The sequence below is a fragment of the Arachis ipaensis genome, chromosome B2 (assembly GCF_059453495.1).
Source record: "Arachis ipaensis isolate K30076 ecotype BB chromosome B2, ASM5945349v1, whole genome shotgun sequence".
Classification (NCBI taxonomy): Eukaryota; Viridiplantae; Streptophyta; class Magnoliopsida; order Fabales; family Fabaceae; genus Arachis; species Arachis ipaensis.
The window spans coordinates 24,824,157-24,837,529 of record NC_142437.1 but is presented as its reverse complement, the minus strand read 5'-3'; the positions used below and the strand labels follow the sequence as shown (position 1 = coordinate 24,837,529).

The window sequence follows — 13,373 nt, the reverse complement described above, 5'->3', positions numbered from 1 at the left end:
ATGGACTTGATTCGAATTACTGTGAGGCATAGCTCTATATATATGAGATGTACGTGAGTTGCTCTCAATAGAGGGTCAGATGGCTGGTGAGGATAGTTTTCTAGTGTTGGTTCACCACAGAGGATCCATTAAGAGAAAAACTCGATCCGGTGTGAAGTTCACCGATAAGGATCCTCTCTGTATTATCGCGAGGCCTACGACGAGCTATGATGACCTTGTTAGCTCTGTATTGCTGAAACTTGGTCTGGATGGTGTGAAAAGGGTTAAGAAGTTTTTCTATCGCATTCCAATCACCGTGCTTCAAGATACCGTGAAGTATGACTGTTTCACGATCGGGAGTGATGAGGACTTGCAGGTCATGTTTCATTGTCGCCGGCAGTTTTCGGAGGTGAGGACACCAGAGCTGTTGGCAAAGTTGGTTGATGTGGTTTCCAGTTCGGGGGGTTCAAACTGGAATACGCACGCTGTAGCCACGGTTGCAGGTTCTAGCTCGAGACCTGCCGTTGCTTCTTCCTCCGTCCCTGCGCACGAGCAACCGCTGCAGCCTGTTGCCTCCCCTTCATTCGCTGTTGATCTCAGCGGCAATGTCGGCGACGAGGTTGGTACAGGGGAACATCTTCCGACCCCAGTACATTGTGCCACACCAGCTGGTGCTGGAGATGGATTGTTTGATGATCCAGAGGACGATGATGTTGAGTTGGATCTGATTGCCGATGACAGTGGCAATGATCTCGGAGCGAGTGACCCGAGAGGGGCTGCAGGTGGATCTAGTTCTGGGACACAGCAGTACCCACCCCATTTTTCATCATTGGACCTGGATGCCATGAGGCAGGACGGGCTTCCTGGGCAGGCTGCTGGTTTTGGCGCTAGAGATGTGGATGGGTCTGCTGGTATGACAGAGTTCCAGGTTGGTCAGCAGTTTTAGGACAGAGATGAGGCCCTATTGAGTGTGAAGACTTACAGCATCCGCCGAGGGGTACAGTACAAGGTAGTTGAGTCTGACTATCGTCGGTATGTGGGAAAGTGTTCTGAGTTTGGGAATGGGTGCACATGGTTGATTCGGTTGAGTCTCTGGCAGCGCAAGGGCATCTGGGAAGTGAAACGGTACAACGGACCGCATACGTGTCTCGCCACCTCTATCTCCAGCGACCATAGGCGTTTGGATTATCATGTGATAGCGACATTCATTATGCCAATGGTGAGGGCTGATGCATCCGTCAACATCAAGGTGCTCCTAAATGCCACCGCCGCACACTTTGGTTTCAGGCCGACGTACAGGAGGGTTTGGATGGCGAAACAGAAGGCTGTTGCCGTCATCTATGGTGACTAGGATGAGTCGTACAACGAGCTCCCTAGGTGGGTGTTAGGAGTCCAGTTGACCATGCCTGGTTCAGTAGCATTCCTTCGGACATGCCCTGTTCGAGTTGTGGGCCAGTTGGACGAGTCTCAGGCTTATTTTCATAGGCTGTTCTAGATGTTCCCACCTTGTATCGAGGCATTCCGTCATTGCAAGCCGTTGGTGAGTATTGATGGCACCCATCTATATGGTAAGTATAGGGGAACGTTGCTTGTCGCAATTGCACAGGACGGGAACTCCAACATACTCCCTGTGGCATTTGCACTAGTTGAGGGTGAGAATGCTGATTCGTGGTCCTTCTTTCTCTCTCACCTTCGTCAGCACGTGACACCGCAGCCAGGTCTGCTAGTTATTTCGGACAGGCATAACGGCATCAAGGCCGCGCTTGAGGCTCCTGATGGGGAATGGCTACCTCCGGCTGCATACCGAGCATTCTGCATTCGACACGTAGCAGCCAATTTTGCCCTCACCTTCAAGGGCAAGGACGCTCGGGGGCTTCTTGTGAATGCCACATATGCAAAGACCGAAGTGGAGTTCGATTACTGGTTTGACATTCTCCGCTCTGAGAATCCGGCGATGTGTGACTGGGCGAACAGGATTGAGTATTCGTTGTGGACCCAGTATTGTGATGAGGGGCGCAGATTCGGGCACATGACCACCAATATCTCTGAGTGTGTGAACTCAATCCATAAAGGTGTTAGGAACCTCCTTGTGTGCTCGTTGGTGAAGGCCACATACGGCAGGTTGGCTGAACTATTTGTCTGCAAGGGGAGGGAGGCACAGGCACAGCTGGGTAGCGGACAACAATTCAGTCAATACCTGGTAAAGTGTATCGAGGCCAATCTGAAGACGGCTAGGTACTTCACGGTGACTGTATATGACAGGGATAACTCAGAGTACACGGTGGCAGAGACGACTCCGACTGGTTCGTTCTCATTGGGAAGCTACAGGGTCTCACTGGGTTCTCAGACATGTGATTGTGGGTACTTCCAGGCACTTCATTTCCCATGTCCGCACGCATTGGCATGCTATGCCTACTCACGTGTTACTTGGCAGCCATACGTCCACTCGGTGTATCGACTTAGTTCAGTTTTCAGTGTATATCAGATGGGATTCACTCCTCCCATCCCGGAGGGTTTCTGGCCACCTTATGACGGCCCGACTGTTATACCAGACCCGAATATGAAGCGTGTGAGGGAGGGTCGTCCTAGGTCCACTCGGATACGGACCAATATGGATGAGGTAGATCCGAACCGGCCCAAGAAATGTGGCATCTGTAGGCAACCCGGACACACTCGCTGGAGCTGTCCACAGGCCGGAGGACCCAGTCATCCAGTGTGATATTTATAGTTATGTCTGGATTTGTGTTCTACTTTGTATTACTTTGATCATCTGTACTTTTTTCTAGAAAAAGATGTACTTGGTTTCCTAACTAGTAAGTTTTCCGTGTTGATAAATTCGTCTCGTAGAAGACATTACAATTAGATGTGTTTACTATTATGGAAATAAAATATATAAGGAAAATACACATGTTCTCACGGTGACTAAAACACAATAATGCAATGTTAAACAAACTTTTGCATGATCTGATGGACAAATAAAATAAAATACAACAACGATAACGAAATGACACAACATACAACAAAGATCCGGAAATGACATATACAACGATACACAAATCATCTAAAAAGGTGCGACCCCGTGCCACAATGGCGTGGAACTCGTGCCCTATGACCTCTACGGATAAGGGGCTCCTCGTCCTCGATCTCGTCCTCCTCGTCCTCCGGGGGTGGCTGGGCAGGGGCCATAGGTTGGACATGTATGGGCCTGGACGAGGATGGTCCGACGACTGAATGTGATGCACCAGTACGTGCGGATGCTGGGGTCCCACCCAAGGCGAAAGGTTGAATAGGGCAAGGGGAGGGAGGCTCATTCAGATCGACATCTAACGCTGTCTGTGTCCCCGATGTCTGTCCCCGTCGACGGGCAGCGTCATCCTCCTGCATGATGGTGGTGATCTCATCTAAGAAATGTGATCCACCAAAATCCGCGTCAATCCCATCACCGGCAAGAAACTCTGAAAACATGGATCCCGGAATGACCCATGGGGTAGTCTCCTGACCAGCCTGGTCATCAGCTGGAACACCAACGAAGTAATCCCCGAGAGGCCCCTCTCCAAGCCCCGTGTCAGCATGTCTCGATGGATGTCCCACATTGGATCCATACCACTCTCCACCAAGTCCGCCATGAGCGGGCCTAACACCCCCCACTGTAGCCCCTACTCCGACGGCATGATCAACACGATCAGGCATATCCTGCCTAGGATCAGGCCCCCTCCGCCTGCCTCCACGCCCTCGTTGTCGACCACTGACCTGCCCGGCCTCGTCACCCTCCTCCATTGCTTGATCCAGCCATCTCCACTCACGCTGGCTACGACGTGTCCCAACTCTAGCTCTCCTCTCAACCCGATGCCTGTCAGGAACGTCGTCAACTCGATCCATATCTGGAACTCGGCCGGCACCCCTCTGCATCGCCTCAACCGGAATAGGAATACCTCTCGGATCCCCCAGGTACATCTTAGGTGACAAAAACCTCTTCCCATGCTGGTGCCACCAGGCCAAGAACTCATGTGAAGGTCCCGGGTCAGCAACAATGTCGAATCGTAACACGTGGTCCGCACGTGTCTCCCAGTGAAGGTGCCAATGTTGTAAATGGGACGGGAACCAACGGTCACCACCTCTCCCGTCCTTCGACATCAAGAAGTCGATGTTCAGGGCGGGATGCGGGGGAGGCTGTACGCTGCCGAACTGCGATAACATTCTATCAACTTGATGCCACTCAACCACTGCAAAATATATCAGGGACGTCACACACCGCCATAACATCGTATGCCGAGGCTCCAAGACCTCTGGATGGACAACCTGGAGGACGTCGGGTGTGCTATAGGGCATCTATATAAACTGAAAAAGCAAGTCAAACCCATTTGTCGAGTTCATTAAACCATATAAACTGAAAGAAGCATTAACTATACATACGAGAATAGCTTACTTACATCCCGAGCCTATAACAAGTCGATCCTCAGTCGAGCCATCTGCACCCGAGGTCCCTTCTCGCTAATCCCAGGATTGTAACCTGACCACCTGCGTAGGAAATTAAACACGGTACTGCATTAGTGAATAATTCTAAAAGGCATAAAATTGCATGAGTAATTGACAATAAATCAAATAAAGATAAATAGTACAATATGATAGTGGTACCTCGAGGCAAGGGGCTAGCTAAACGCATCATACCCAGCCGGCCTAAAACCAGGAAAACGCCAAAAGATCCAAGACTGAAGTAACTGTAACGGCCCAGCTAACTTCACTACATGTCTGTTGGCCACTCGGCACATGCACCGGTACAACCATGCTAGTGCCACCAACCCCCAGCTATAGCCATCCATCTCCTCAAGCCTAGCGACAAACGGTAACCATCTGATATGAATACGATTGCCGGACTTGTCGGCAAACAGCTGGGTGCCCAACAACATCATGATATAAGCACGGGCATAGCGCCTGACGTCTCCTCATCTACCCCCTCGGGGCACTCTGTGAAAGTCTCCTGGAACCAGGTACAGTTCACTGCGAACTTTTGTATTTGGTTCGCGGGAGGTAACACACCAAGCAACTCATGGAACCACTGCCAAGCTGGCCTGCCACCCTCTATGTATACGTGGAAATCTGTCAGGCAACCACTGACATAATGTCTGTCCACTGGCAATCCCAACTGGTACACGACGTCCTGAAGTGTGATGGTGCACTCGCCGAACGGCATGTGAAACGTGTGCGTCTCCGAACGCTACCGCTCCACGAATGCACTGACAAGGGGCTCGTCCAATCGAAACCATCTGTCGTTCAGTCTCGCAAGATGGTATAGTCCGGCCATCTGCAAGTACGGAACGTACCTGTCATCAAGTCGCATCCCTTGCTGCCACCGCATGCTCGATATGCAACGCCGGGGCTGCGCATTAAATGAACCGCATAATTAGAACGACTGACAATACCTCTAACTGATAAAATTCACGACGTAACCAAGTAACCAAAATAAATGTAATTGGAGATATATCAGTCCACAACGAAAATTGCAAACAAAACCCGCAAACATAGACCACATCTAAATTCCACATGCAAAAGTAAATTCTACTGAACTGCTAGCATAACCGCAATCAAAATCGCACACTCAAACCGAATCCAAAATATTAGAAAAATAAACCACATGCAAATCCACTTAATAAAACTACGGGCAAAACCACTCATTAAACTACGGGAAAATCCACTTACGAAAACCACAGGCAAATCCACTTACATAAACCACATGCACTACAACTAACCAAAACCACTGACATAAACCGCCAATAAAACCGCAATTAAAACCGCTATCATAAACCACTTTAAATACCGATTTACAATACCACTAACATATACAAATATAATAAACCACCATCATAAACCACTAACCTCGTCGTTGATCACCCCGGCTATATGAGCGACTCCATCCAGTCGATACAGCCTTCCCGAATCGTCCCCCATCGCCTAAGTATGCCGCTACAGACTTTCTCGGGCCGGTTTTAGGTCGCTTTCTATGGAATTTTGTGGGGTATGAGATTGGAAAACTGATTCGAATGAACTAGGTTCGAACTCCTTTTATAGGGAATTCACTTGTAATTCGAATCAATAAAGTTCGAATTACCTATTGTGCTGAAATGTGAGTAATTCGAATCAATACAATTCGAATTACAAGTTGTTGCAATATGAGAGTAATTCGAATAAATTCAATTCGAACTCCCCTAAGCCACGTCCTCTAAGTAATTCGAATTAATATAATTCAAACCATGTATGCATAATTCGATGCTAGTTGATTCGAACTACGTACGAATTGTGCTTGGGAGTAATTCGAAGTGTATCAATTCGAATTATGTGTAAGTCTAATTCGAATTCTATTGATTCGAATTATATAATATTGTGTTCTAGTGGATTGATGTCTCAGATTTTCATTTGGCGGATTTGGGTAAAAATGATGTCCCCTTGGCTCATTTGGGTGTATATATATATATATATGTATATATATGTATGTATGTATGTATGTATGTATGTATGTACTCCGTGTGAGTCCTGTAAGTTTTATTGTATGTATGGATGTTCGTTACATAACAAAAGTATTTTTGGATCGGTATTGCGGTTTAAAGTTTTAAACAGGCTCATATTTTAGTATTAAATAGTATAAGAGTCGTCGTAATGTCCGAGCTATCAGAGTTGCGCAGCCGGAAGCGTGAGCTTTGATAGTTAGGGTGTTACATTATGGTATCAGAGTGGTCTTTCCTATAGAGCTTGAGGAATGGACCGACTATGCTTCAATTGCATACTCTGAGCGTCTGTCATGTAATAGGTCTTGTTCGGATAACAAGAATTAGAGCTTTATGCACATGACGATCTATTGATTAACACTCTTAGTCTTGCATTGCATAATTCCTGATATTAAGTTTGGCCGGCTTAATACTAGTGAATTATGTATATGAAAGCACTGATGGGTTATCATAGATGATATACGAGTTTTGAGCAAAGCGAATCGCGGGTTTTGGGAACGTTAGAAACTATTTCTCAAGGCTATTCAGTTGTGTGTCTTGAATTCTGTTCGAGTCGACCTGTTCTTTCATATCCTAACTTGAAGTTCTTGTTTGCTAATCCTCTTGAAAAGTAGTTTGATTTTTCAACTCTATTCCTCTATTCATATGCATTCTTGTTCGATCTTAATTGCATATGCTTGTTTGCAATCCTTGTTGCATCTATCTTTCTCTGTTTGAGTTCTTCCTGATTCAAATATTCTTTGATATAGCTTTTTACTTGTCTTAATGCGCTGTGCCTTTTAACTCCGGTTTCCGAGTCCATTCTTAGAGAAATTGTTGATTCAGTTTTTCTCTTAATTGACGGTGATTACAGCCAATTTTGAGATTTTCATAAAAATTTCTGTTGATTATATATATATATATATATATATATATATATATATATATATATATATATATATATATATATATATATAAACTTTGAGATTACTTAAACAGTTTAACAACTATTTATTTCTAATACCTCGCCTGTACTTTTACTGGTTTATGGAACTGCACTTACTTTAAATACAATTTGCCTTTCTAGTAATTTTGGTATTATTCAAAATTCTAGAAAGAAAGGATTTTTGCTTTTATTCCGGTTGATTTTCGTTGATAAACTTTACCTAATTTATTTTTGGCTTGAGTTTGGTTTAGTACATTGTTTATGCCATTGTGATTCTTTTGGAAAATGTTGGACTCATAGCTTTCTTCTTATGAGCGGACTAATTCTCCCTTAAGCCTTTCATCTTCATGAATGTTATACTTGATTCTGTTTTAATTATTCTTCTACCTCTTGTGAACACTACAATCAATCTCAGCTTCCTTCTCTGGTGAATCTCATTCTTATATGAGTCAGTTTGATTCGTTTCAAAATAGTGCATCGTTTGTCCTCTCATTGTCTCTACCACAGTTTTTAGTCAAAGATTTATCCTTGAGAAATTACTAATGATTGAGTTGTCTTTTCCTATGACTTTTGTATTCTTTTGGATCAATTGAAAGCTTGTTTGATGTCTCATGCCTAGTAGATCTTGTTTGTACTATCTTGATTTAAGATCCTTTCTTGTATGGCTTGACTCCTTTTTAAGTATACCCTAATCTCCTTGAATATCCTTCTGAGATGGTGATTCCAAGTACACTTTTGGAAGTCTTGTTTCAAACTTTGGTTAAAGAAGTTTTGAATTCTCTTTAAAGAAATTCTAAGCGGAATTTATTTTATGTTGCTTAATTGAGACTGAAACCATTGTTCAATTTTGACAAAGTTGATTTAAAGTTGGCATGCGCTATTTTAAATGAAGTTTTGAAAAGCTTTCTTGTTTAGTGGAAACCTGTCCATTTGTAACGCACTACTTATTTCCCTTACCAACTCATAATGCAAAATTTACCTTGGATTTTCTTTTCTAAATAGAGTTTAACTTTCTTTTTCGTCCTTGCTGTAATTTTTATACACACTTGTTTGAATATGGACTTCGAGAATTTTTAAACAAGCATTTGATTTTTATTCGAGTTTTTATGATTGCTTTTGGTTAGGTTGTGCACCTAACTATCTTTCTAAAATATTTGAGGAAATATTTTAACTCTTAGCCAATCTTGTGTGCATCTTATTTTTAAAACTCTACATAATCTATTTCCACATCACTTTGCATTAAAGTAAAGCCACGTTTATACTTTTGTTACTCTCTTGAAGAATGCTTGTTGCTTGACTTTTCTTTTAGACTGCGAAGTGATTTTTTCGCAAGTTTTCGACTCTTCTATGGACAATGTATTCGAAAGTATTTTAATCGTGCTCGTGAGTTCTGTGAGCTTTGTCTTGGGTTTGGAATATTCTCTTATGTAAATCTCATACTTCTTCGACTCAGCTTGAATTTGTTTCAAACTAATGCGCTGATTTTTCTCTTATTGATCCTATTGAATTTTTTTGATCCAAGGGTTATCTTTGAAGTTGTCAATTGGTTTATTTAGCAAACTTCATTGCTTGAGAATCTTTGTTTACCTGGAATTGGATACATTCTCTCAAATCTATGAGCATTACCCTTGACAATTGTCTCTCCATTCTAAAATTTTGTATCCTTCTGAGTAGACTCGAGAATTATTTTGATATCACGTGCGACTTGTAGACGTAGTAACGCGATGCGTTAGTTCTTTAAGACGTGATATGTGTATATGGAAGTTGAAGCGGTAGGTGTACAACGTTATGAGATGTGGGCGTTTTGTTCCTTGCGAATGGGTTTGCAGTTGTTAGGCTTATGATCAGATATGGGGATTGCAAAGTGCTTGATGGAGTTGGAAAGTTGAAGCTTTAAGGTTGATATAAGATTAGTGTGCGGATGTTGAGCACATCGTTTTAACCCCATCCTATTTTATAGCCTTCGACGCCTTGCCTTGATATCACATGTTTGAACTGTGTCATCTTTTGCATTGAGCCTATCTTGTAACGTTTGCTTTGCAATCACACTTCTCCCTTTGTATCCTTAAGCATACGACAATCTAAGTATTTGAAAACCGTATATCTGTTTATATGATGAGATATTTTTGCTTCTTCCTTAAATGTGTTCAAGGGTGAACTGTTATAAAATTTCTTTCGTCTTGTATCAATTTTCAAGGACGAAAATTTTTAAAAGGTGGGTATAATGTAAGACCCAGAACATTGAAAAAGGGGCCATCATGAGCTAATTTCAAATTCAGTATTTCTGTAGCTTTAATTTCAGAAATGATCTTATTAAAGATAATTAAAGCAAGTTTTGATTTATTGAATTTGAAATAAGTTATAGTTATTATCCAATTTTATAATTATTGGAATATTTTCTATATTTAAATTATAGAGTTGGCAGTTATGAAATAATAGAGATTTTACATGATTTGGACTAAATAATTTATATTTTAAGATATTAATACTGTTATTTTAGAAAATGAAGAAATTAAGTATATTACTTCTAATTATTTGATTTGGACATTTTTATTTAAAATGACTAAAATGCTCCTAACCCTAATTTTTGAAAATGAAACCCTAACCCTAAAACCCTAACCTATGACCCAGTTCCCTTTCAGCCACACCCCCAACCCTTTCTTGCTCTCAGCAGCAATGCACTCCAGGTTCCTCTTTTATGAAAGAAAGAAAAGAAGAAAGAGAGGGGGAAACTGGGAAAGGGACCGCCGAATGGAGAATAGGGAGATGAGGAAGGACGGCGCCGGCGGGCGTCACTGCCGCCGTGCTGCCGTGTTGCTCAGAGGAGAGTGAGTCAGCGAGGAACAAATCAGAGAAGAGAAGAGGGGGTAGGAGAAGAAAGAGATTTCGCCGGTGTGCTGGGCTTCACCGCCGCCACCGCGTTGCGCCGCCTTGGAGTCCTCCGTCAGGTCCAAGTCGAAGGAAGGGAGAAGCCGCACTATCAGTGTTGCGCAGAGAAGGACTCGCCGCCAGCTCCGTCGTCCTCACTGCTGCGCCACCGTCGAGCCCGCAATCGTGGAGGAAGCACAGTCCGCCGTGGGTCCATTACCGTCGAACTCGAAGGAGGAGGAAGGCCGAGACTGGGCGACGCTGGGAGAGAAGGAGACGCGAGCTGGAGGAGCTGCGTCCAGTCACTGCCGTCGCGCCACTGACCGCCACCGTTCCGCCATCACCGTCAATAAGGGTTCTGCTAGGAGAGAGAGGACGCACAAGGAGGAGCCCGACGTGCGTGAAGAAGAAGGGGAGAGGTCCGAGGCTAAGGTGGTTTCCGTCACTGCCGTCTGCCTCCGTCAAAACTGCCGCCGTCAGTAAAGGGGTTCAGGCCGCCGCAGGTGTCGCTACCGGAGAAGGGAGCTGAATCTCTGTGATTCTGGCCGCCGGGAGTGGTTCTGTGACTACTGGGACCACCGCCGAAGCCTCTGGCTATTTCTGTTGTCGCCAAAAAACTCTGCCGGTAAGGGTTTTAATTATGGTTTCTGTCCTTTTTGAATTCCAAGAATACTATAGTCACTGTGTGTTGGTTCCAGTTGTCGTGATCAGAATTTATCGCCGCTGCCTCTTGAGGTGGCTGCCGAGCTGCCGCTGAACCGGCTTGGAGACCGCCGCTGTTTCGATTCAGCCGTTCTTTCTTAGTTTCGGTAAGTAATTATGTTTCGAAATGCCCTGTGTTAGTGTCCCGTACGTGTATTAAAGCCTTTACGGTATTAATATTCTTAGGATTTAGTAACTGAGGTTGTTTGTTGTAATTTAGAGCCGTTTATGCTACTGTAAAAATGTGTGGGGTTGTGCTTTGAAGCTGCCTTTGGTTTTGGGTCGAGACGAAAGGATTTCTGAGAGGCGTTTGGATTATAGTTTCAATTTGTCGAGGTAGGGACACTTTCCGAAAACTATATTTTATATATTGGAATTATTACATATGGATACTGATGTGAGACAATATGTATTTGGTGATTGTATCAGCCTTATGTATTGTTTGATTGTCTCGAATGATTATGAATGTTGTTTGGTTGGATTGTTGTGCGGTTTTGTGAAACAGAATGTTTTCAAGTTGATTCTTTTAAAGATTTGAGATTGAGTTTAATCGGTTGAGAATTGATTTGAATTGAGTTAATTTTCTTGATAATGTGAAAAGTCGAATGCACTTTTGGATTCAGCCTAGTTTACTTTAATTGACTTGGTTTTGATAAATGATTTGTTGCTGAATCGTTTCTTTAAAGCTTTGGAAATGAGTTTAATCGGTTGATAACGATTTGATTTTGAAACGGTTTTCTTGAGATAGCAAATGAGGTGACTGTTGGATTTAGCTTGATTTTGAATTGATTTTGGATTTTGGATTGTTGAAAGGGATTGAGGAACGGTTTAGTTGGGACCTGAACCGGGTGGCAAAGTCCAAGTTCTAGGGGAGGTGCTGCCGAAATTTCTATAAAAATTCTATACTTGTTTGAAAAGCTATTTAAAAAGGTTTGAATTTGAGAAATTGTATTATTTGAATTATTAAGAGAATATTTATGTTTTCGAGCTTAATTTATTTAAGTGAACTTTATGCCTTGAGTTCGACTTATTTAGAAATGAACTATTTCTACCATTTGAATCACTAAAGGAAAGAATGATGCTCTAATAATTAATGATTTTTATATAAAAAGGAGCTTTTAGTGATTTTTAAGGAAACTAGACTTTTGATTGAATAATTAAGTTTGAGGCATTTTGGCAGAGGTTAGAAAAATAGGTTTCAAGAAGAAATCTGAAAGTGGTTTGATTCAAATGGACTGGTTCCATTTCAAGTGAATTGATTTTGGACCGGGTTGGAACTTGTGATTTTGTATGGTTCGGTTTCATAATAAATTCAGTTTTATTTACTTGAACCGAGAATCTACGATTTTAAGAGTTTCAATGAATTTTAAGGAGTTGATATAGGTTGACCTTCCCTAAAGACTTGGGACTCTGCCGAGGAACTTTTGTTATAAAATCCCGTTGTTGGATGGGTGATTTTGAATATTTTAAAATAAATCCTTAACTTGCCATGGTTTTGGAAGTTTTGGAAAGAGAATGCCGATGGTGGCTTTGTTTTAAAAAGGGAACTTACTTTGAGTAAAAGTCGCTTATGAGCTTGAGATGATTTGAGAAATGATATCTTTAAAGCCAAGGTTGAAAAGAGTTGAAATTTGATTTCAAAGTGAAATGAATTGAAAAAAAGTGATTTATGACTTAAATGCCGATTTTATGAATTTGATGACGTTGAATGGTGGAAGTGCTATTTTGTTGAGCCGGGATGGCTGTGTATGATAATGAATCATGGCTGATTGTGAAATATGTTATGAGTCGGGTGGCTGAGATGAATGTTAATTCATGGCTGAGAATGAATGCATATATGCTGAATTATTGATAATTGTGATCTGCACTTCCTCTATCGGAGACACGAGTTTTTCTGGAAGAAAGCAGTGGCTAGCCATCACGTGCTCCAGGTGGAGACTCTAGACTCTGCTTACCCTATGTCGTAAGTGTGACCGGGCACTGTGAAAGTCCCGGATGAGCTCGCCCCCATGAATATACACTAGTGAGGGTGTTGGATATGTATTATGATTATGATCACGATGATGATTGAGAATAACTCGAGTTGGGGATGCGCGACAGAGGGACAGTCCAATGGTTAGCTACCAGGACTTGTCGGGTTGGCTATATAACCGACAGATAATATCATCAGCCACTAGGACAGGCATGCATCATATGCATCTATGTGACATTGTTTGGGTGTGCAAATTGTACTTGGTTTGATTTTGTGACTACTTGTGATTAACTGCTGATTGTTCTACTTGCAATAACTATTTGTTTGTGCTTGAATATTCCTATTTGTGTTTGCGACTGAGACTCTATTGGACTGTGGTGATTGGTTGTTGGTTGGAGTGTTTGGGCCTAGGGCCGTGGCTGAAATG

At 42.8% G+C, this 13,373-nt stretch overlaps 2 protein-coding genes across 2 annotated transcripts; one reads left to right on the top strand and one right to left on the bottom strand.

Moving 5' to 3' along the window:
• Window positions 1–1,474: 1,474 nt before the first annotated feature.
• LOC107627039 (uncharacterized) lies at window positions 1,475–2,698 on the top strand. The gene has a single exon (XM_016329918.1). It carries the CDS (start codon window positions 1,475–1,477, stop codon window positions 2,696–2,698), a length of 1,224 nt encoding a protein of 407 aa, XP_016185404.1.
• A 338-nt stretch (window positions 2,699–3,036) lies between these two features.
• LOC148573342 (uncharacterized) lies at window positions 3,037–3,933 on the bottom strand. Its single transcript, XM_088504595.1, has one exon. The coding sequence runs from the start codon at window positions 3,931–3,933 to the stop codon at window positions 3,037–3,039; it is 897 nt and encodes a 298-aa protein (XP_088360721.1).
• Window positions 3,934–13,373: the final 9,440 nt, after the last annotated feature.

Excerpts from the sequence above, each read along its gene's own strand:
- LOC148573342 (XM_088504595.1), bottom strand. The coding sequence starts at position 3,933 with ATGTACCTGGGGGATCCGAGAGGTATTCCTATTCCGGTTGAGGCGATG.
- LOC107627039 (XM_016329918.1), top strand. The coding sequence starts at position 1,475 with ATGTTCCCACCTTGTATCGAGGCATTCCGTCATTGCAAGCCGTTGGTG.